General features: G+C 38.6%; 1 protein-coding gene across 1 annotated transcript; it reads left to right on the forward strand.

Moving 5' to 3' along the window:
- Window positions 1-270: 270 nt before the first annotated feature.
- cables2b (Cdk5 and Abl enzyme substrate 2b) lies at window positions 271-24,204 on the forward strand. Its single transcript, XM_066670920.1, has 9 exons — window positions 271-776; window positions 10,056-10,148; window positions 13,894-13,971; window positions 16,691-16,799; window positions 17,105-17,255; window positions 18,649-18,743; window positions 19,700-19,806; window positions 20,105-20,309; window positions 21,002-24,204. Exons 1-9 carry the CDS (start codon window positions 271-273, stop codon window positions 21,140-21,142), a joined length of 1,485 nt encoding a protein of 494 aa, XP_066527017.1. The 3' UTR covers window positions 21,143-24,204.
- The last annotated feature ends 828 nt before the right edge of the window (window positions 24,205-25,032 follow it).

Raw genomic sequence — 25,032 nt, forward strand, 5'->3', positions numbered from 1 at the left:
TGGGCTCTCGATAATCGTTGTTATTCGGTAAATAAACGGAGGCAGTATCGCCCACTCCTGCAGCACTGTTATTGTACCTCAGCGGCCCTGAAATATGAAAATGCTTTGATGCTATTTTCGTGACGTCTCAGTGTTCCATGCCCATCCAATCAGATGTGTACGTTTAGCATAGGGGTGTCCGAAAGCCAATCAGCGCGCAGTGGGCGTGGCCGGGCGCATGGCGCTGGAGTAGAAGGCGCCGAGTGTGAGATGTGTTTCCCTCGGTGGAGAATGGCGGCAGCTGCTGCGTGCAGTGCGCAGAGCCCGCTGAGCTGCACGGGGAAACTTCACCGGGATACCACCAAGAAATGCCGGGACTCACGAAGGAGGAGAGAAGCACTCCTCTTCCTTACCAACATTTCTCTGGACGGGCGGCCGGTGCTGCAGGTGAACGACGCGGCACTCGGGGCTGGGGAGCTGTGCTCCGCGGCGGTGGCAGGAGAAGTGTCTCCGGCGGCTAGCAGCTGCGGCTCATTCACTGGTCTGTCTCCCTCTTCCAGCGCCAGCGGCCTCAGCCCAACCGCCGCTCTCCGGCTCCTCGCCGTCCCCAACATCCTCGTGCTGCCTTCGGACTCGGACTACGAACAGGACGTATTCCCGGAGCGGGAGAGCGGCTCTTTATCCTCCTCGCAGGGAAACCTCCTCCTCTCTCCGTGCAGCCTTCCACACACTCCGAGAAAGTCCCCCACATTGCTCTCGGTCCAGAGCTGCGGCTCCTCTCTGGACTCCAGACAGAGGTGAGAGATGGAGACCTGCTCCGTGATACTCTGTCTGTCTGTTTATAAGTTTGAGAGGTTCAGACTGAGGGTCTGGGTCTCAGTGCTGCTCAGTCATGTATTGTGACTCAGAAAAGCCCTGTTAAATGTTCGTTGTCTAAAGTTTATTAAGTTTTTATCTTTAAAAAAAAAAAGATCAGAATCGATTCTGTCATCCCCCACACACACTTCCTTATTCCAGAGGTTGTGAATGAATGTGTCTGTTGTTCATAACCAGAGGCGAGTACCGACCTGTTACTCTCCCCACTCCCATTTACTCCAGTCTAAACTTCTGCAGTTATTTTTGGTGAGACTGGATAGTTGCAGAGTGTTTTTATAGTCTTAATTCCATTTATCAACACTCATCTCACAGAACAAATGAGCTTAGACTGTATCTTGAAACTTTTTGTGGTGACATAATGTCGCTCATAATGACAACTTGCTTTTGTTGTTGTGATTTTTGCTACAAAACAGACCATTTTTTTTCAACACTTAGACCACGTTAGTACCATTTTACCAGTCCCCCCAAAAAAAGTTCTTAGGTATGTATAGTTTAGTAAAGGCAATGTTTATTTTCATTAAATGAATTTTCAGACGGAGATGGAGAATGTGTTGTATATGGTTCTATAATTATTGTTTTATGTTATGAATAGTTATAACAAACAGGACATTGTGACGCTAGAAGAATTTGATTTTAGTTCTTTTATAGAATCCTTTTAAACAAGGCCCTGTACTGAACCCTGTACAACACACATTCCATGTTTAAATAACTATTTCACTATTAAAATGGTTCTGAACAGAACTAATTCCTTTACTAAAGAAACTTTGAAAAACATCTCATTTTAATAGAAACACCTCCTCCGTATTGCTGTACAGTGTCTTGTCATTACACCCAAAAATATTTCCCTTCAACTGCCGTGATTGACCAGTGTCAGAAAAAACGTCTGCTGACATTTATGTGTCTTGTCTGTGTCTTGACGACATCATTCTTCAAACACCTATTTGGAACAGCATGGAAACATACACATCTAGGCTTATTTCACGTCATAACACGGTTATATTTGTGTTACCAAACATCCCCGCAGTTGTATTTTACTTTTTTTACTATCCTTATTCTCATATTTGTCAGTTCAGCACTTTGATTTTACTTTGATTACATTTCATTACAATCGGTTCTGCAGGGTTCTCATGGTCCAGGGCAGTTTGAGTGCTGTCCAAAACATAGCTTACATTTTTCATTGCTCTCCAACGATTGCACAATGCACCTTTGATGATAGGGAATACAGATAATACACTGCATTAAGTGTTTTAAGACATCTATAGCGTACCCTCATGAAGTGTCCAATTGTTCCTAAATTCAGTTCAATATTATCGTGCGCTACATGTTGAATAATGTAGGGATTAGTCAGTAGACGGCTAAGATGTTTTTGACAGTTAGCTTTACATCTGCTTGATTCATTATTTAATGAAGAGTTTGTTTAGAGTGTAAGCTAGGGCTACTTTGACCCACCCTGAATAATGAAACAAATTCAGATGCTTGAACTCGGTGGGCGAGGCCACAGCTCACACTGAATCACACTGCTGTCGTGACTCATAGGCTACAGTGTTTACATATGATATCAGTGTTTTTGAATTTGCTTTGCATAGGATTTTTGTTGACTTTACTGTGAAATGCACAGCAGGCCACAGTTAAATCTGTTGTAACATGTCCAAACAATGGTGCGTTAAATATGAAAAGCCAAATCAGAAGAAGAATGCTCCCATTCAGGGGGTGGTTTGATATATTACACATCAGCTCACAATATCAGAATAACGGGACTTATTATAGCTAAGGCTGGTAAGAGGTTGATGTCAGGATTATTATAAAACAATGAGTGGTCTTTTTCCTTCTCTTCCTCTTTCCATCTTTAGAATGGGTGTGGTCATTATCTGCAGCAACAGAAGTAGTCCCACACTTGAGCAATTCTACTTTTCTTTGTCACACAACTAAGAAGAGGAAGTCATCAGTGCATAGAATGTTGACATTTTGCTTTTTCCGCAAACATGCAAACTCTCTCACCAATGCCTGGAGATATCAAAACAGAAGGTGCAGTCACATCTGCAGGCCTGAGCATATTACCGCTCCATTAGTGGTTGGGAGTACAGTAAACTACCCACCAATGTTAGCTCGTATATGTAATATTGGTTATTGATTTGATCTGATTGATTGATTGATGTCAGTCATGATCCCCAGTTTAAATTTGATGCCATAGCAGAAAGAAAAAGCCTTTTGTATAAGACGTTTCTAACTGAATAAAGCATTAAATGTGGCTGGGGATGTGTTATAGCAATGAATGAATTATAGCACTAGATTTTTTTTGTCAAACTTGAAAAAATAAAAAAATAACCAGGACAATTTGGGATTACTTTTATAATAAGTAATGCTAACACTACTGTGTACAATGCTGATATGTCCTATAGTAATATTAATGAGTTCAATTCAGTTCAATTCATATATATAGTACTTTTTATAATGAGTTTCATCACAAAGCAGCTTTACACTGATCCTTGTCCGAGCCTCTTTAGAGTAAGCCAAAGGTGACAGTGTCAAGAAAAAGAAGCCCTGAGAGGAACCCATTCTCCTCTGGTCAAAACCAGATAGCACAATAAATAACAAAACAGCAATAGAATAGAAGAGAATATACTAAAATAGAATACCCACTAAGTGACTAAGTGACAGCTTTAATAGTGAAATAACCAAACAATAACATAATTAAAAACTTCAGCAAAGTAGTAAAGACTAACTCCACACATAAATTCACCCTTCCTCCATGACGCCAGATGTTTACCATTAGACAAACGAGCGTCTCTTCCTCAGAGCTGAAGTGTGCATGATGTGTGAGACTGATAACTAATGACCTTTTCTGTATCGCTGTTTCAGAGAGAAGGGGAAATGTTTGCTAAACATGCAGTTTTGGACATGCAGGTCTTAGTCATGGCTTTGTGTGAAGGCCACAGTACATTATACTTATTTTACCTGCTGCTGAAAGTGTGGCGGACTGTAATCTGTAATAGAAATGTCATGGACCTTTGCTCTTCCTGAATAACTTAATGGTGTTAGATCCAACGAAGAGGCTATGCATAGTTCACTTCACCTCCTGCCCGCGTCACACTTCCACTGGGGAGTTTTAAATAGGCAAGTGTTTACGACAGTGCGAATTAGAGCAAATTACCGCCATTAATAGCAGACTAGGACAATGCAGTCAGAGGCTAGAACACGTGGCAGAAGAGAGGGGTGATATGTCTTTACACATGTGAGCTAATGGCTGACTCCCACTGAAAGGGTCTTTATGTATATGTTTGTGATGCATTGGTGTTGCACTTTGATCATTTGCTTATGCTTGGCTTTTTTGACTTAAGTGATTTTTGCATCGCAGAATGTTTGCAGGAAGAGTAGAAAAGATGTGTGTAGGTTTTTGTAATTTTTTGGCATCAATACCAAAGGAAATGACTTCATTCCGCTTATACAGCTTTACTGGAGGAACAATCAAAGAATTTGTGTAGGATGGGCAAAGTTAAATGAATATTTAGGCTTATGGTTCAAACATAGTATCTGTCACATTTATCAGGTTCATGTACAGGACAGTTACTTCAGAAGAATGCAGTGTGCAGAGCTGAACTTGAAATCTAAATTTTTAACATGTTTAATTACATGATTCTTGATTATAAATATGTAATTATGCCCATTTTCTCATAATTTCATCAAAAAATGTAATGTTTGTGGGGAAAAAAAGTGTATATTTATATTTGCAATTTACCAATGTATATTTTGGGCGGCACGGTGCTACAGCAGGTAGTGTCACAGTCACACAGCTCCAGGATCCTGGGGTTGTGGGTTCCAGTCCCGCTCTGGGTGACTGTCTGTGGAAGTTTGGTGTGTTCTCCCCGTGACAGTGAGGGCTTCCTCCGGGTGCTCCTGTTTCCTCCCGTGGTCCATTGGATTGGTTACTCAAAGGTGTCTGTAGGTGTGACTGTGTGAGTGAATGTGTGTGTGTGTCACCCTGTGAAGGACTGGCGCCCCCTCCTGAGTGGGTTCCTGCTTTGCGCCCAGTGAGTTCGGGTAGGCTCCGGACCCACCGTGACCCTGAAATGGATATATCTGGTTACAGAAAATGAGTGAATGAATACATATTTTTTTTGACAAGATTAAATCAGTATTTTATTTAATTAATTTTTTTTTTATATATTATTTTATTTATTTATTTTTTGTAAACAAGAATTGTTTACCAGAACATAACGCATAAGTTCAACTTGAAAACATCAAGAAAACAAAAACATTTATAATAAAATGTATTACATTTCTGATAGTTTTTACTTAAAGTCACAAATATTTATAATAAAGCCCTTTTGACAGACAGGATTTACTTGAGAACTGGTTAAATGTTTTCAGCAATGAAAATTACTTTAATATTCTTTCTACCCGTATTGATATTTTGATCTTATGCCACTCATTGATCTTAAAGTTCAGTCAGAATCCATCAGTACAACACTTGTGCTGTGTGGCACTTTCTGCCATGCCACCAGGCCATATGTCCCCTACTCAGCACTAATACCATGCATGGTCCAGCCAGGGAGGATTACCACTGTTTATTTAGCCCAAGTCCTAGTGACGTGCCTAAGGCCTGCCTACGTCCAGCCTCATCCACTAGCCAGGGAGCCATCGCTCATCACACATTCTGAGGCCCAGAGATCTGCAAAAGTAGAAATTAGTGTGAGAGAGTTTCTGTCCATGCTGGGATGGTAGATTAAAAGGCTCTCTCTTGCTCTGCATCCTTCTTCATCCTTCTAAGTATCTGATCTGTTAAGAAACACTGTTAGGGGAATTTTTATAGTGATTTATTTTGAGATGCAAGCATTGGGCACATCTTTGTTCTCCTTGCCTTCTCATCTCATGGTCCAAATATAATTCCTTCATGTTTTGAAGAAAGCTCAGTGTCTGTGAATCCACACATTGAGACATAAAAAGAACAGAGATGGTGACATTCATAAAGATTTTACATTTGAAAGCACATTGACATTTATAGTGATGGATTGAACCACGATTTTCTTTTATTCTCATCCTGTCTCATTTGCTTGAGGCCAAAGTTGTGGACTCAAAAAAGACTAAATAAAGCAAGACAGATAAACGGAGAGTGAGTGGAATCAGCTGAATAAGTAATGGAGAAATTAAGTGACACAAAGTGTAACAGGGCTATGTTTCTTCATGTTTCTGACAAGAAAGCTATTCGAATGTGCTTTTGTGCCTGCTCTCGCTCTCTCTCCAAAGGTGCACCTGCTTGTCTGGTTTGGATAACGGTAATTTAGATTCCTGTGCGAGGCACAAGGTCACTGGTGGCTCAATAAGTAGAACAGATGAAGGGCCTGTCTGAAGGGTAGGGCTTGTTGGTGCTAGACCTGCAGAAAATGGTTGTGTAACTCTCTTTCATATAGAACAGAAGGTGTTCTAACCCTGTTTCCCTGGCCTAAGCATATGGATAAAATCTGTAAACCTTTCATAGACAGGCAGACACAGAGTAAGATGTTACACAACACCCATTACAGCGATGTGGGCAGTGGCACAGGAGATGTTACAATAATTAAACTCAAAAACAGAACTTGGTGTGGACTCTGAAAGAGGCATTTTTAATAACCAGTCATTTCCTCTCTAACATATTGTGACCTTTAACAGAACACACAGCGGTTTGCAAATGTTGCCCTAATATGACATAAAAGTGGAGTCTGATTATAATAGTACAGACATTTACTGGATTAAGTACCTGGTTTAGGATTGGCCTGACCTCCTGATGTGGAAATACAGTGGTGTCATATATGTACATATAGTAATTGGAATATTGTTGGCATAAGCAGCCAGTTTAAGTATTGTAAAAGTGATCTGATGTAGGAGGGCCAAATTCTTAAATGGTTTTAGATTTATTGCCGTGAAATCTTCAATCTCTGCTGAAATCAAGCACACAGTTTCCCAGTTTTGCTGAATTTTTGTAGAGCTGGACGATATAGTCTAAATTTATATCACAATATATTTCTTAACTTCGGACAATATGATATTATTCCGATACTGATATGAACAATAAAAAAGCCACAGAAAAACTGCCAAGAATTGAAAGCATTATCACATCACAATCAAACAACAACCTCTTGGCGTTGTAAATATTAACATTTTTAAACTAACTCTTAAAATTAATTAACTCATGGCAGTGCCCTGTAATATACCTCAGTCAGTGACAGATGCTATAAGTTGTAAACAAACACCCCACCTAACTGACCCACAGACACTCTAACTTACCTAAGTGAAAATAAAAGGAAACAAAACACAATGTTTTACCTCACTCCCTCGGTTTATACAAAAACACACACAAAACCCACTCCCAAACAAACAGCAACCAACCCTACTCAGGTGAAAAAATATATATACACACAGTTACAAAAACCTTTACAAAAACAAATCTAATGTCTGTAATCAAAATGGGGCAAAACAAACTCGTACTCGATGTAGGAATATCACAAAGTCAAAACCAGCAAAACACACAGAATTTAATATACACAAAAAGCACAGAGCACAAATACGGCTGACTAGCAGCGTACACATAGACGTATTTATGATTCCCGCCGAGATGATGTACAGGAAACGCTAACAGACAGAACACATGGACTGGATTTTGGAGCAGGCTCACACATAAACATACACAGCGCAGTGTAACATATATATGTAATACTATTTACATAATTATAACAGTCAGTAAACCAAATCCTCTGATGACATAAAATATTCCTTTTCTATATAGGACCTAGGACTGTAAAAACGAAGACCAGTCATTTGACTTGGACTGAACAATATGATTAGATGACTTACCTGCCTTTCAAACAAGCAGCAGCACGCTGCCCAAATGCACATGTTCTGTGTGTATTCATTTATGCATGCACGGGGGCTCCACACGTGCTTCTGTAGGTTGAAAAAAAAGGGGCAGAGAAATGTATAACTGCTTGTACTGCTAAGCAATTAATAATTAAAAAAAGATGGAAAAAAGGCTTCCTACAAAATGATGTTGCATAAAGCCAGAGGGCAAACCAAGGGGAATATCAATGCCGCTGATAGCTGGTGTTTACCTTAGATGCGAATGAAAGATAATGGAAGTGGATAGATTTTGAAAACAATGCTTTGCGCATCTCTCTCCAAAGCTCTTTCGGACAAATCATGTGTCTTCAGCCATTTTAGGGGAGTGGCTTTAGAAGGAGGACTAAAAGTACGGGGTGTGAGTTTTTTGGTAAGATTTTTTTCAAAAACACTGGTTCCTATTGTAATCTCGCCGTAAACCTTTCAGCATTATCCCTGCTCTTAGGCAACAGTATTACAAATGGTTTGCTGATAAATTTAATGTATAAAATGTTTTATCAATTCAGCTTGTATTATCAATCAGTCAAGTCATGTGTCAAGATTTTGCTTGGCACTGGAGCTACATGATAATTGCTATCAAAGTCAAAACATATCCTTTCAAACCACACCTTTCCAAACCACCAAGTCTTCTTTTAGATCAGTTGCTGGTTGTTTGTGTTCTCGAGTCTGTGAAAAAAACAAAAAAAACACGTTGGTAGATGGATTGGCTACTCGAGGGTCCATAGGTGTGAAGGAATGTGTGAGTGTGTATCGCCCTGCAAAGGACTGGTGCCCCCTGCAGGTTGTGTTCCCACCTTGAGCCCAGTGATTCCGGGTATAAGTGGTTACAGATAATAAATGAATGAATGTTGCTTGTTCAGGACACATTGTGTTAAATACATATGAATGAAACATGTATTGCCATAATGGGAAGTGTGTTTAAGACTATCTTTCCGCTACACTGAAGTTTTGTTAATTTTTCCTGTGTCTGAAACCACATCATATTTGTGTGACCTTGAAGAAGACCTGAATTTTGTTTGCATGGGCTGAGAAGAATTTAAGGGCTGAACACTACAGAGAAGATTTGTGAAGTTATGGATTGCTTGCATTTGTTAACAACTTAAATCTCATAGCTCCACCACAATAAAAACAAATTTAAAAGAAGAAAATCTTGATTGATTATGACAGGGGTAAGTGGAAAATTGTGTAAATCTCATGTCCTACCAAACCATTCTCTTAACCTCTTAAAGCACATAATTGGCTGATAGGTTGAGCATGTGTTAGGAGCAGTTTGAACAGGAAAATGTGCAACACACAGGGACTCCAGGAACAGACCTGAGGAAACACTGATCTAATGTAATAATAATCACAGACACAAAGGCATAAGATAAAAGGGAGAGTTACCAATATATGCCTCTGTGGGCCAGCTTGTATAAGCAGCCAGAGCCTGCTTGAGCCATGATTGACGAGCGGCATGGAGCTGGTCATTCACAGCCTCATAAGCCGTTATGAGAGATACTCACAGGGAAGAGGAAACTACCTATGTAGAGAATGCCCTCTATTCATAACTACAGCAATGTCCTAGCCTTAGAGACATGTCATTTAAAGACCATGATATAAAATAGATGAGAGAACATGAGTTAAAATGCATGAAGGATTTATGGTACTTTACCCCAGAGAAAATCCTCTCTAATGGAAACCATAAATGTGAAGCCAATTACAGTGGGCTTTTAAGGAAGTCTTACACGAGGAATATGTTAAATTTAGCATTAAAAACTGTTTGAGATTTGTGACATGGTGATAAATCTATGTGTTTTGTGTCATTTTTAACTTTGAAATCTTTTAACTAATTCATGATGAAGAGAGAATGGAGGGGAGAAAATCTAGGTATATGGGTTTTCTTATGTACATAAAAAAGGCATTTCAAAATGCAAGCATGAAAGTGTGTATCTGTGGAGGTGGAAAGTCAGAGACCACCAGACTGCTGTGAGGATTTTGGTCTTGTTATCACCCACAACCAGTGTGTCATCCCTTTCCGGTATGCTATTCTGTGTTTGAGTGTTTTGCTATTCTGTGTTTGAGATAACAGTGTAAATGTAATTAGGGTTACAATGTACAGCAATGGTGTTAAAGTCCAGTTGTGTTCCCTGAAGCTACATTGCATTCTCTTCTCCAGAAGATGTATCCAGAATTTTTTAATCCAGAAGATGTATCCAGAATTTTTTAATCCAGAAGATGTATCCAGAATTTTTTAATTATTAATAAAGATTAAAGTGATTTTTTTAAAGAGTAAAAAAATGTGTGATATGATTAATTTGATGTGTCTTTAACTTTTGCTCTCCTTCTGCCAGGACCCGTAACCTGTCTGGTTCTCCTCGTCCCCGTTCCTTAAAGAAAGTCCATTTCATTAAGAACATGAGACAGTATGACACCAGAGGCAGCAGGTACGTGTGTGTTTGTGTGTTTACCTCTGAATACCTGGTACTGCTTAAACCTCTTTATTATGAGTTTTAATTTAGAATAACAGCCTCCGGCTGAAACTTGGCAACACCTTTTTATTAGAGACAGTTTGGGTGGGTGTGTGAAAGTGTGGGTGTGTATGCTTGATTTTTCCATGCTGATTTATATTAAGACTAACTGCTACAATAATCATATAAACAGCAACAACACCAAGAATTGTAATTGTAAGCAGTGTTTTAGGTGAAAAATCAATATGCAGATATGCAGAAGTGATGTTACACACCTGTGTTTAGCTTGAGCCTTGCTATGCCTTGTTTTTACAGTGCCAGAAAACTGTGTGTATGCATGACACATCTATATTATATTACCAAATGTATGGGGACAGCTGACCACTACTCTTGTTTGAACATTTTGGACATCACCTGAATCACAGGCTTTATTATGGAGTTGCTCTAGTTTAAAGCTTTAGGCTTTGCAGCTCCTTTGTGAAGGTTTTCCAAATGATATTGTATGACTGTTTAGTATTTGGGAGGTCAGGCACTTTTTTAATACATGAAAAGGTCTGAAGGGTAGTAAGAGTGAAGGACTCTCAATCAGTGCTCCAAATGATCCAAAATCCAGTTTGATGTCAGATTTCTATGCAGACCAAATTTAGTTCTCCACACACAACCTGTCAAATCATGTTTTTATGATTTCTTTTTGTGCATCAGTCATGCTGGGACAGGAAATGGCATTCCTCAAACAGCTGCTGCAAAGTTGGAATCATAACTGTTTAAAGTGTCTTTGTATGCTGTAGCAGTAACATTATTTTTAACAGTAGTGGTTGGTGATATGGCCCCAAAATAACATCATGATTTTTCTGCGATAACAATATTCTTGGTGATATGACAAAACACAGAATATATTTGATTAATTACAGGAACATGCTATTGCAACAAATTAAATGTTAAAGGTTTATTATAGTATGAATGTAATGGTTTCAAACATTCAGTAGAAACAAAACAAAACAAAAAAAAATGTAAACATTTGGTTATGTAACTTCAAGATCAAGATTCGGCTTGTGTATAAAATAAATATAATAACCAATAAAGGTACCACAGATCTAAAGTGCCGACAATTTGGTGCATGCATATAAATAGCTAATATAAACAATTTTTACATAAAATATTTTTAAAGCCTTACAGTAAATAACCATTGATTCATTCATTCATTGTCTGTAAGCGCTTATCCAGTTCAGGGTCGCGGTGGGTCCAGAGCATACCTGGAACCATTGGGCGCAAGGCGGGAATACACCCTGGAGGGGGCGCCAGTCCTTCACAGGGCAACACACACACTCACACCTAAGAACATTTGAGTCGCTAATCCACCTACCAACGTGTATTTTTGGACTGTGGGAGGAAACCAGAGCACCCGGAGGAGACCCACATGGACACGGGGAGAACACATCAACTCCTCATATACAGTCACCCAGAGCAGGACTCGAACCCACAACCGTGCCGCCCAGTAAATAACCAAACAAATACAAAATAGATGCTATGCTGAGTCAGTGTAGTCTGTCTGTTAAGAGTTTTTGACTTGACTTTTATATGCCACATTATTGATCATACCTTGTGATTGAACAGAGGATCAAATGAGTCAAAACAGAGTTATGACATCCATGCAAACAAACATACAACAGGCTACAAGCATGCAAAGCTCATCTGAATTCTGCACTGAAGTGCAGAATGTTGTTCAGTTGGCTGATCAGACAAATCCAGGTTATTTTTATACGATGTTCATGGAAAGATCAGAGCTAGGTGCAAGTAACATGAGTCCACGAAGCCTGCTTGGTGTGAACAGTAAAGTCCGGTGATGGCAGTGTGATGTGTGGGGAATGTTTTCCTGGCACACTCACTGACTAACACCTGAATGACACTACATATATGAGAACATTAACATTGCTACATTAACCCCTTTATGGGTGCTGTTTATCAACATTCAGAAAGACACGAGACATTTACCTCATTCCACTCAACTTACAATTTATGGCAAACAGGTTCTGCTTATCTGGAAGATTTTACACTATAATATATCACATTTCTGTGAGGATTTAATGGCTTTCTGCCCACAAGTGAAATCAGGTACAGATGCTGCATTCTGCTGCATTCTGCATTCTGGATCACAAAAGCCACTTCTTCTCGCTCCAGAGATATGATGCAGTATTTAGCATCAAACTGCTCCTCTTTGTTTTGTAAAGTGTCTAGTCATAATTTTTATAATGCTTATGTATACATTACTGTCACCAATCAACAAGCTAATTTTGTTATTCTACCCATTCAGCTCTTTATTCTGCCTTGTAGATAATAATCTTAGCATTAATGTTATCAGTATAATTGCTGTCTTTTGGGCAGGAATTGTTTATTCTACACTTTACCTATTTATAAAAATACTCACATTTTTAAACACTGTTTTTTCCCCCAAAATGTTCTGCTGGTTACTAATCTGTAATCCTCCTTTGATCGAGTATCAGGGGCACAGGAAGTGGGGGTGTTGAGGTGGCTGCTGTACCCAGAGATGTTAAGATTATTAAACAGCTATTTGTAACAAGTGCTAACAAATAAAATTAAAAAGAGCATTTTAAAATAGTTTGACTGTAGTCAAGACCAATGTGTTTATTGGAATATATTTAGAACCTGCTGTAGCCATGCTACATATTGTATTTTCTTGTCCTAACTGTTGTTTAGGGGCAGAGGCCTTTTAATATTAAATATTGACTAAAGACAATTGGTCCCTGAGCCAAATATCAATACTCTGATTGGTTGCAGTTTAGCTGAAGTTACCTAAAGCTCATGCATAACAGGTAAGTGTATTAAAGCAGAAACTATTTATTTTAATTAATGTGGGACATTTTCTATTTGTGCATTAATACTAAACTTTTAAAACAATATAAATGGTATTCGAAATATTCATTTGATTAGTTCTGCACTTTTAATGCGAAAACACTTGGCCCATGTCTCGGATCAGAACTGATTAAACAACCAAAAGAATAATAATAACAAAGATATTCTTATAGCAGACTCGTGTGGTTCACTGATGTGCACAAAGCCTAAAGGTCAGTGCTGACTTGTTGTGTTTGTTTCAGGATGAAAGGGATTCTCAGCCGCAGGTCAGAGAGGAACGGGTTTTGAATTAGTCTGATCTGAGGTTTTGTGCTTTTGCTTCTTTCTCCCTCAGCTCTGCTCTTCCTCCAGCGGAGGAATGACAGCTATGTTTATTAAAGGCTCATTATAAACAGTCTCACACTCTTACTACCCTTCAGTTTCCACTGCTTTTTCCTGAGCTTTGGCTTTTTTTTTTAACACACTCTCATTCAGGCTAATACAGGGAAGGAGAATGAGTGATATAGAGAGACTGATAAGGTATTTTCCACTGGCTGAGAATCAAAACTTGATTTAAACTTGACTCAGAGCGACCTATTCTACTTACAATAAAATATAGTTATTTCATTTTTCTGAATTATAGTGAGCGAGTCAGCTACAGTATCCTGGCTGAGATAATGTCTTGCATATCAGTGAGGTTGAGAGCGCGGGTGTAGACGTTTTCTGTAGCGTGTACAGTTGACTGCTCCACCAAACACAGGTGCTCTGGAGGACTGTCAGTTGAGTGTGTGCCAATGTCATCTTTCTCTGTCACGCATTGAACAATGACAAATATAGTGTATGTTCCAATTAGGTTCTTTTTCTGTTACAGGATTGTGCTCATCTGTGCCAAGAGGTCACTGTGTGCTGCGTTTTCTGTTTTACCATATGGAGAGAGCTTCCATATAAGGTACCATATACTGTCATAATCCAAATAATTTAACCCCATTGCAAATTTTATTAGAAAAATGTACAAACTTCCAGCTGTATTTAAATAAACAAATCAAACAATGACTATTAAAATAGCTCAGCACAATTTCTCCAAATTCAACACAAAATATTGAGGCTATGTCAGTCTCAATTATTAGTCGAATTAAAAGTTTACTTTGGAGAAGCCATTTATATTGACTGTATTGGGCTATTTCAGTTGTTCTTGTCTGACTGGTTTATTGCAAAATGTAAACTGTAATTTATACTAATAAATGTAATTTACGGTGGGAGTTAAAGCATTCAGGAATATAACTAATCTGATGTTGCATTTTTTATTAAGGGTCAGTTTGTCACAGTATATATGGTGATATTGGAATCATATCAGTACTGTCATATTGAGAAAGAAAAGTATCTGCATTGAATAGATGGCATCAGACTGTTTAGAAATATGGTCGGGTACAGTCCTCATATTTTATGCTTTTAACTGTATTTTTAACTGTATAGGATTCATATTCACAATGCTAGTTTGGATGAATGGTGCTCCAATTTCTACAATTTAGGAAAACACTATCATTAGCTGTCTGTCAACATTATTGTCACTTTGAATATGAATGTCAGTAGAAATGTAGAGTAATGAAATCAAGGAGGCTTGCAATTCTCCATCTAAAAAACATATTTAGCCAAACTATGCTACAAGAATGATGCTAGTCATGAAAGAACTTGTATTGGGCATTCAAATTCAGTTCAACCAAGGAAAAGCTCTGTGCCACTGTGCCAAAATGAGTGTAAGAAAGCAGATGAGACGTTCTACCAGTGTGTGATACAAACTATGGAAAGTATAAATTAAATGCAACATTCAAATACTTTTCTTAGTACATAATAACAAATCAAACAAGGTCTCCAAAACCTTGTGTATTTATTTATTCCACAGAATATTTTTTCCATTTTTGTAGATGGGAGTTAGAGATTCAGTCTGTGTTGATGTGCAGCATGTAAAGTGTTCAATTTTAATACGGGTTTTCAAAAGACCACATCTTAAATTGAATGTGCTTAAACCAATACATACCCTTAACCAGAATAAAAACAAAAATAGAATCAATTTGCACTGATGATTCTCAAAATGAGTTTACTAAGACCTTCTATTCAAACTTGTTATAAATCCTTCCCTCTCTTCATTTCTTTTAGTGTCTTATACTTAGCGTCTTGAATTTAAACAGCAGTAGCTTGACCCCAGAAGAATTTGTGAGCGTGGATTAGAATGTGTACTCTTAGTTTTCCTCCTGGGATTCAGTGTCTTGACTGAACAAATGAAGCAGGAAAGTTTCCCACAGTTCTGAGCCCAAATGGGCATGACCTGGCCTGTGACCTCACTGCCAATTCCCACCCTCCACTCCAGCCATGTTCCCGAGTAGCTTACTGAAGCACAGGCGAGGGGGAAGCTGACCCTGAGAAGCGGAATGCATCTGTTCATTCTTTCCCATCCTTTATTTGGTCATAAGGAAAGACAGGAAATTGCACAGCTATACTGCATTACGTAAACAGCTCAAAATAAAAGAGAGGAAAATAAGAGATTTTTGTTTTCCCTGATGGAAAGTCAGATGAAAGTGTAGAGGCATGATGAGGAAAGTATAGGTGATGGTGAGGATGTATTTTTTTTTTTGGTGAAATCTCTGGATCCTGTTTAAATAATAATAATAAAAGGAAAGATAAAGACAAACGGCTAACCTCAGCAAAGACAACACAAATTTATTCTGTTGTTTTTGCTGGAGGCGGTGGGAGAACTACTCAGAAACCACCTGATGGAGTTGTGAAGGATATTTTGCTGGTGGTTAGGTGTCCTTTTTTCTAATGCTTACATTTTTTTTTTTGTTAAGATTGAATGGTTTTGTTTATTTCCTTCCCCCTCCTGCTGCAGCATATGCATCATATTGTGTTTATATCTTCACGCCCTTACTTTCTATAAAAACATGTGGTTCTAGACCGCCTCAATGTAAAGCAGACTGATGCAGGTCACGTTCTAAACCCACCAGTGTGTGAAGAGCTATTGTCTGTAACCTAGATAAGCTACATACAGCTCCCAACACAAAAGTGTTTGTGAGTGAAGAGACTGGCAAAGTGAGTTTTTTACAGCCTTTAGAGTTGGAAGGTGCTGCATAATAGGTGAGCCTTAACGAAATGGGCTTGGATGAATGGAAACGGCCTACTGAACTGATGCATGTTAGATGAGTTGGCAAGGCTGTTAAAGAGTGAATGTTATCAGTGGAAACCTGCCGAATTTTTCAGCCAGGAGGCTTTCAAGAGACCAGCTTCTCTCTCTCTCTCTTGCTCTCTCTGTCTCTCTCTCTCTCTCCATCTCTCTTGCTCATCTTTCATCTGTATACAATAGACACTCAATGTATTCTCTCTTATGCTGTGATCATGAAGAATTTATGATGATCTTGTCTAAAATAGAGCTGCCCTTGCTGGTGTGATCTAAGTATGCCCTCATTTTATCAAGATGAATGTAATGTAGATCATCTTTTTTTCAGTATCTCTCCTTTAGAATGAATGTTCATAATCACTGACTGAACTAAATATTTCTCTCGCATCCCTTCTCTCTTGACCTTACCCTTTCTATTTCTGCACCCCCCCCCCCTCTCTCTCTCTCTCGTGCTTTCTTTGTTTCTTTCTTTCTTTCTTTCACTCTCAATATATGTCAGTGACCCAGCCCTAAACACTCCGAGACGGAGGCACTCTTCTGCAGGAATTTCAACTTCTCTGGAAATGTTTCCTGGACTGGAGGGAGTGGAACTGGGCATTTATGGCAGGGTAAGAGCTCAATCTGTTACTAGATTATTCTGACTCTCACTAGAGCTGTCTTGGTTGTCAGTGGTGGGAGAGCTGAGTGACAGATTTGATTGACACCCTGCAAAGCAGTGAAAGGCCTGTTTCACTGTTGTCTAATGGGCCAGTGGAAGCTCTTTGTGACATCAATTTGTGACATAAAAAATAAATAAATAAATAAATAAAAAACAAGACTGTCTGCCAATAATATTTTTTAATAGATTCCATAATTAATGTGTTATTTTAAACTTTACCTTTTTTTTTTTTTTTTTTTTTTTTTTTTTTTGTAGACAGTATCCTATGCCCAATTCCTGTACCCCACTAATGCTTTGGTTCGGGAGAAGCCACCAGAGATTGCTTTGCAGATTCCCTACTCCAGAAGCAGCATCCCACACAGCTACCCTCCATCACGCCTCAACAGTACTGTAGGCCTTGATCTGGGTATGAAACCTATATTAAAAACTTTAAATACACTTTGTGGCTGAGTTGCTGTGGTCCCCGATCACTTCCACTTTGATATAATACCTCAGACATTTGGCAATTGACAGGAGTATCAGGAAAACAATAAACTAATCCTTCTCCATTTTTCACAATCTGAGTTTTGCATTGGTACAGATTTGCACTGGTACAGATGTTTTGGGACTAGAGCTTAAAAAAAAACTGCAGATGACAAGACTTAATAAAAGTTCTGGGTGCCCATTATTTTGCATGTCTGAAGCATCAAATATCAAATCAAGCCTCCTTAAACACACATAGAGACACATCTTACCCTCTTTCTTTCTCTCTCTCTCTCTCTCTCTCTCTCTCTCTCTCTCGCTGAGGAAGCTTAAAATAGGTTTGAATATGTTGTGTGACTCACTGAATGGGGAGGGAGACAGCAAGGAGTCTGCTACAGCTGATCATTAATATAGCACATCAACATGTTTGTGTGTGTTTGTCAAGCTTTACTTGTATTCCTGTATGTGTAAGTGTGTGTGTAATTAACACAGATCTTATCACTCATATCATATTTTTTTCCAGATTTATTAACCCTTCAGTAACAAAAACATGCTCTCTGTCAGTGAATCGTGCATGTGAATGCTGCTTTGAATAAAAGCATAATGCGTACTTTTAAATATATTTTATCACATTACCCAATCACTGGGTGCAAGGAAAGAACACACTCTGCAGGGGGCACCAGTCCTTTGCAGGGCGACACACATTCACTCATGGGAGGAAACCGGAGAACACATCAAACAGACAGTGAGGATTGATCATTTGTGTTTAAAAGAAGCAATGCTGAGTTTTTTATAAGCTAATCAATCCCACCATCTTCAGTCATATAGCAAACAAATCCATTATTCAGGGGGCAAAGATCTCAACACTGCAGGAGGAAGAGTATCCTTCCTTTCCCACAGCAAACATCTCACACACTTCTAAGACAATGTTGCTGAGGAACCACCTCAGTTTTTACAAATGCCTTAGTTAGAGATGTTAGAACCTGAACATTTAGAGAAATCTTTTCTATCACTGAAGCTTGTGGTTTTGTTTGAGGTGATCATTGTCCTTCACACTGCCATTTCCACAGTTCATATGCATCCACATTTGATTTAACATTAAAATTCAATTCATATCGCTTTTGTCATTTTACATGTGTCAAGTTACATTTTACAATTTACAAGTGCAATATTTATTTATTTATTCGTTTTATAATTCTCCTGGGTTCTGAAAAGTTGCTCTACAGTGGGGACATCTGATTGATATTCATGAGGGAAGGTTTTTGCTTCTACATTTCAGTTAAGAAACAGAACATTTGTAGACATAAGACTGATAAATTGTGTGCTGTTTTTCCCAGGTCTGGATGACTCTGACTATGATCCCAATCTGTTAAGTGACCCACAGTGGCCTTGCGGGAAGCATAAGAGAGTGCTGATCTTTGCCTCCTACATGGTAAGACAGAAGGAAGGGTTTGTAGTGACTCAGAAAGTCAGTGATGGCATTAATGTGCCATATGGAGTATGAAATCAGGGTGCTATAATGTGATATATTTGTAGATGATAAATTGTAAGACAGTAAACACTAATGCAATATATTAATTACTAGTTGGTGTGCATCCTCTGTATTAGTGTAGGCACAGAAATAATTAATCAGCTTCTAAACACTTAGTTTTTACATTTCTGAACGCAAGAGAGCACCACGCCCTGATGATTGATCCAGCCCATTTTCTTAGTCACTGTTGAAAATCAAAACTCAAATGGTTTGTTGCCCCTTTGGTGACTAGTTTCATTTAAGGCTTTTATATAGAGGTTTTAAAAGCTGTACATGACCATAATTGGTGCATCATAAGAGTTCACCAATTATACACTGCATGTTTACAAAGTTTTTATTTCTACAAAGATGTTTAATATAATGGTAATTTTGATCAGCAGAGAAATTTGGCAGAACACTTATAAGTTACTTGTTCCCTGACACTCTCCAAGCTTCTCCCTGTCTGCTTCCTTAACGCTAGAGTAGGTAAGGAATTAAGCCTTGACAGCAATCCATGAGTGGTTTGTTTTGCTGTCTCCAAGTGGGGCATTTTCAGGTTAATATTCTTTTCTTTATATAAATACTAATCCTGGCACTCCATCTCCCTCTGAGAGGAATGGTAGGCTGTTGTTGAGCCTTCATGCTGTGAGGTTAAGCTTAATGCAGGCTGGATATAGTCAAGCTATATTTAAACCAGGGATTCTCTGACCTACAGACACAGATATACACCACACTTAATCAGCTAACGTCATCACTAAGCACACCTTAACTGTGCTCATTATAGCAACACACAGGTTTGATGTGGTGGCATGTACCCAGCTGTATATTATGATATTATGTTTATTCTCAGACACTTCCTCTCTAACTGTCCCTTTCAGACTACAGTGATAGAGTATGTGAAACCATCAGATCTGAAGAAAGACATGAATGAGACGTTTAAGGAGAAATTTCCTCATATTAAGCTCACACTCAGCAAGATCAGGAGGTATACAGACACACACAAACGAAACACAACTACAGCTGTTAGTGTTAATAAATAAAGAAATAAAAAACAACTACTTATTATGTAAAATTAAATAAATGATTTAAATGAATTGAAATTGAGATCACAATATGATGTAGAACATAATACTACATAAAAACGGTGTAATGCAGATATAACAGTACCATTTCTATGACTTAATGTTTTATTGCACGTTGGTTTGGTGATTTTAATATGTATGTATGTATGTATGTATATATATAAATTGTGACATAGCTCTGTTCACCGCTTGCATTACCAGTCTGAAAAGAGAGATGCGTATTGTGGGGGAGGAGTGTGGTCTGCAGACGGTCACTATAGCTATGGCCTTTGCTTACTTTGAGAAGCTGGTGCTGCAGGGCCGTCTTAACAAACACAACAGAAAGATGGTGGCAGCTGCGTGCCTCTTACTGGCAGCAAAGATCAGCAGTGACTTCAAGAAACAAGAAGTTAAACAACTGATAGACGTGAGTAATAACAAGGAAACACCTGTTCAATAAGACATCCCACTTTGCAAACTCATTTCACTTCACATATATTTGTCTTATGTAATACTTTAGTGATTTTTGTCTGATCTGTAAATAAAGCAATGTTAATGAACAAGTGAGGTGTTAAACTCACCTCAGCATGTCTTTTACAGTCATTTAAACCACCATCAACAATAGAGGAGTCACTGTTGTAGCGAGCAACACCACACCAGAGTCTATAAGAACTTTGGCAACACCATCATGTTAGATTAAAGTTAGACAGATTTAGACTCACACACAGATTAACCTCACAAAAGAGGCCAATGGGGATGCTGTATTTCTCTCTCTGTCTCTCTCTCTCTGTCAGAAAAGTGAATTATTATTAATACTAAGATTTTTCTGACTTTAATCTCAGAATTATTCAGACTTTATTGACACAATCCTATATATTTTTTCTTAATGCCATGGCCCTAAATCTCTGTTGTAATGTACACTGACTTGTTATTGAGAAGATAAATTATTTTAAATAATAATTGGTGTCTGTGGTTTCAGCACAGTACTAGTAATAGTCAGTAGTGGAATGTTTATTCTCTCTATGGACAAAGGTCTATAAAATTCAGAATGCATACATTTCCATTTCTGAGAATACAAACAAGTGGGTCAAAATATCTCCTGTGTTCTTTTCATCTCAGAAACTGGAGGAGAGGTTTCGCATCAGCCGCCGGGAACTGATTCCATTTGAGTTTACTGTGCTTGTGGCTCTGGAGATGGCCCTGTACCTGCCTGAGAGCAAGGTGATGCCCCACTACCGCAGGCTGGCCCAGCAGCCCTGAACATCAGTCGGAGGCTCAGAGAATCACTAAGAACCAGTCAAAATCAAACAGGAGGTGGTAAAAGAAAAGATGGAGAAATGCGTGGGTCCCCCTCACCCCCAAGTTGTCAGCAACAATGTTTATCTCTGAGCTCTGGGGATAATGGATTAATTTATAGTCTTCAGGCCAAGACTGAGACACTGAGGTTTTGTAGTGAACTTGGCTTGTTTTGTTGCACATGGGACTAATTTGTGGGAATGATAGCAAAAGATTGGATGTGATGTGCAGCTTAAAATGTCAGCTCTAAATGTCATGGGAAGAGAGTTTCCCAGATCCTGTCTGTATGTGTGAGAGTACACGTACATGTGTTTTTGTTTGGGTTGTTTTTTACATACTGTGGCAGTTGACCAAAAATAACCTATATTTTTTATTTAAAACGTAACTCTCCTTTTGTAATCATCTTTCTGCAAATTGTAAATATGATCACACTGCATCAACTACAATTAGTAGGCATTATTATTAGATCCAGGCAATGTATTTGTATAATATTATAAAATATGAGTTTTATGGCAGTTTTGATGAGTGACCACTGTGATGATGATCTGTGTTAAGAGATTTTTTAAGGCCTTGCACTAAGGCTGTAATTGTAATGCTCTACGTTAGAGTGGATTCAAACTAAAGCACATTCTGTGCTACTGTATTCTTTTTTTTTTTCTTATCTCTACCCTTTATAATGTAGACTGTGCCCCTGGTTTACTTACCACTGTGGTCTTTGTGCAATACTTATCGGATGTGGTAGGCAAAACAAAACTTGCAGTTGTTTTCCTGTTCTACATGTGTACACAAATTATATGTTTGCCCTTTCTACGAGTTAAAGTAGAATCACATTTTATTTTTTAAAACTGTGTAGTCAGGTATCTGTTAACTTGTATAACAGAAACAGGCAGTTGGTGTTCTCCAGGAGTGTTCAGCAGCAGAAAGAGTTAGAAATAAAGGGGTGACTGGCTTCAAGTTTTGGAAGAAGGTGTTCACTTTAATGTGGCATTATTTCACTGAGGGAGATTGGCAGTGTTTGACAGGATGAGGGACATGGCATGTTAAACTCTGCCTCCCCCCCTTCCTCATTTTGAATTTAGACCAAATCTTAACACTGTGATTCACTCGACACTCTGTAGACACTGTGGAAGTATAATTGGTGGAAGTCTAACTGGTTCTGTTTGTATTGAGGTCTGTCATTTCGGGTGCTGCTTGTAGTTAGCGCTGTAGTACCATGGTGTTGTATTAAAAGTAGCACAAAAGATAAGTTTGAACAAAGTAACACGTCAGGTTAAGGATGTTATGTGTTAGGGACACTTCAGTTTGGAGGGTGCTGCTGATAATTGATCACAGACGAAACATTTATTATTAATATCTTGTTCAATTCCTGTCTTCCAGCACATTCTGTTTCTTGTATTGGCTTATTGTCCATATCTGTCTGATAGCTATTGCGTATATTTTTATATCAATGATGACAAATATCAGAATTATATTTTGGTGTTGTAAGTTCCCTGCATAAATACAGGGGGTCCTCGACTTACGACATTGATGCGTCGTAAACCGATTTTCGGTGTAAGTCAGTACATACGTAAATAACATACTGTAAGCACTTATCCAATCCTAAAACCTATCCTAACACAGTCCCGAGCCGCCTAACCGTGTATTCTTCCACCGCAAAACCACTTTAAGTCGAAACAAGGCTTTATACAGTAAATGGAAGATGTGTCGTAACCACGAAACATCGTAACTCGGGACAGACGTAACCCGAGGACCTCCTGTACTGAGATTAGACACTACAACCAGTTGAGACGTTTGCACTTTAGCTGTGTTTTTATTGATTAGTGTAGTATTTCTGTCCTAATGAGGGTTTGCTGAAACTGGCCTTGATGAGTATGGGAAATGTACGAAGAGTATTTGGTGGATGCAGTCCTATTTTGGGCTTTAACAGAACCAGTACAAGGTACTTTCCCACTACACACGATATTTTAGGTAGCACTTTATTGGAGGGCAGTATTCACAAGGCTTCAAGACACCTGCACAAACCTTTCATTGAGGTTTTATTGCTTTAAGTGCCAGGTCACATCTTATTTACTTAAGTGAAAAATTAAAACTAAAACTAAAAATAAGCTTTAAAATGTAATGTAGGTTTAGTTCAGTGGTCATGAAAAGTTTACTGACCCTTACAAAGCAGCCTTTCAGTTACGATTATTGATAATATGCAATTTTTGTAAAGTTTCTGTGCAAAATGAGACTTGTGTTCACAGCGATTATGCAGCTCTTCGGCCGCCATCTTGTGGTAAACATTGGCAATAACCATGTCACTCCCCTGAGGCAAAAGTCAGGAAGAAAGGTGACATGGCTGAGAACTTTTTGTTTCCCTCTCAGGTAATAAATGCGAATTCCAAATTATTTAAATCCATATCATTTTAATTGTGTAAGCTCAGACTTTGAAAGTCCCTCTGTGGAATGAGGTTAAATTAAAACATGCGAACCTTTGACCTGAGATGTGGCCAAGGTTAAATCAGAGATAATTCAAAAACACTCATAAGTGCCTGAGAGAGACAGGAGAGGTGAAGACTGTGACTCCTAACTGTAGCACTATAGAAATCTTAAAGATAAACCACTGTATGTGATGCAGAACTGTGTAATAGAGAGTGTAATAACTTGTGCTAAATAGTGTGTATGTTATGGATTTGTGGAGGTGAGGAAAATAAAAACATACTACTTCTATAAGTGAATGTGGAGACACTAAACACAGTCCACCCCCACCCTGTAATTCTGTAACAGTGCTACAAGTCATTTTAACCACAATTTTTCTTTAGAATAATCAATGTAATGTTTAGATATTAATTCTATTTTCCTTTCCCTCCTCTCAAAATGTCATATGCAATTTGTGTCTAAGAAATAGACTGTGTGCAGGCACCTCATTCTGTGCTCAGTTCCTTTTTACTTTTTAATATTTGTTGTATTTAAAGACCTGTGCTGTATGTAAACAGTTCCTGTATAATACATTTTTATTGTCATATATAAAGAGCACTTTGGGGAAAAATATATTTTGTGAATCACTATACTGCTGAATGAGTTCTTTATTCTTGACCTCCTTCATGAACATTTTGCTCTGTGCTCCTCATATTGACTCTAAATCACTGAGCTACTGGGTTTGAATACATATACCTTATTTAATTTATGTGTTCAATTAGTAGGAGACATTTTATAGGGTTTATCCAATCATTGTAACACTAAAATTTCCTCTACATTATTTTTTTCCGTTCCACTGATCATTTACTGCACTTTATAACTCTACAATTACAGGCCAAGTCAGGTCAAAGCAAAACACACTAACCCACCACCTCCACGTCAGTGTCACTGCCCGAATAATACCAGCTCTGTGGGGGTCCTCACCTTTTGAAGGACAGGGGTGAAACGACTAAAAAAGTATGCAGAGCAACATATTGACTACAGTCTGTAATTGTAAATTTACAAAATGCTCTTGTGTGGTCAGTGGAGCTACATGGAAAATGAGTGTAGAAACAAGGCTACTTTACTGGCTGGTCTGTGTATCAGACTATAAGAAAATGTGTAAGCTATAATATACAAGCCTATATTAGTTCTTTCATTTTTTCTGTAACCACTTAATCCAGTTCATGGTGTGTCTGGAACGTACCCAGAATCCCAGGGCACAAGGCAGGAATACATCCAGGACATGGTGCCAGTCCATCACATGGCATCCCATACTCACCCAGTCTCTCACACCTATGGACCCTTTTTGAAACCGGAGCACCTGGAGGACACCCACACAGATATGGGGAGAACACACTAAACCCCTCACAGAGAGTGACCCGAGGTGGGGTTTGAACTCAACTCCAGTGTGATAG

The sequence above is a fragment of the Hoplias malabaricus genome, chromosome 5 (genome assembly GCF_029633855.1).
Source record: "Hoplias malabaricus isolate fHopMal1 chromosome 5, fHopMal1.hap1, whole genome shotgun sequence".
NCBI lineage: Eukaryota > Metazoa > Chordata > Actinopteri > Characiformes > Erythrinidae > Hoplias > Hoplias malabaricus.

Bases quoted from the DNA above. Each gene is read 5' to 3' on its own strand.
- cables2b (XM_066670920.1), top strand. From the start codon at position 271: ATGGCGGCAGCTGCTGCGTGCAGTGCGCAGAGCCCGCTGAGCTGCACG. The intron at 777-10,055 runs GTGAGAGATGGA...TCCTTCTGCCAG, and splicing joins TCTCTGGACTCCAGACAGAG to GACCCGTAACCTGTCTGGTT. The intron at 20,310-21,001 runs GTGAGTAATAAC...TTTTCATCTCAG, and splicing joins AAGTTAAACAACTGATAGAC to AAACTGGAGGAGAGGTTTCG.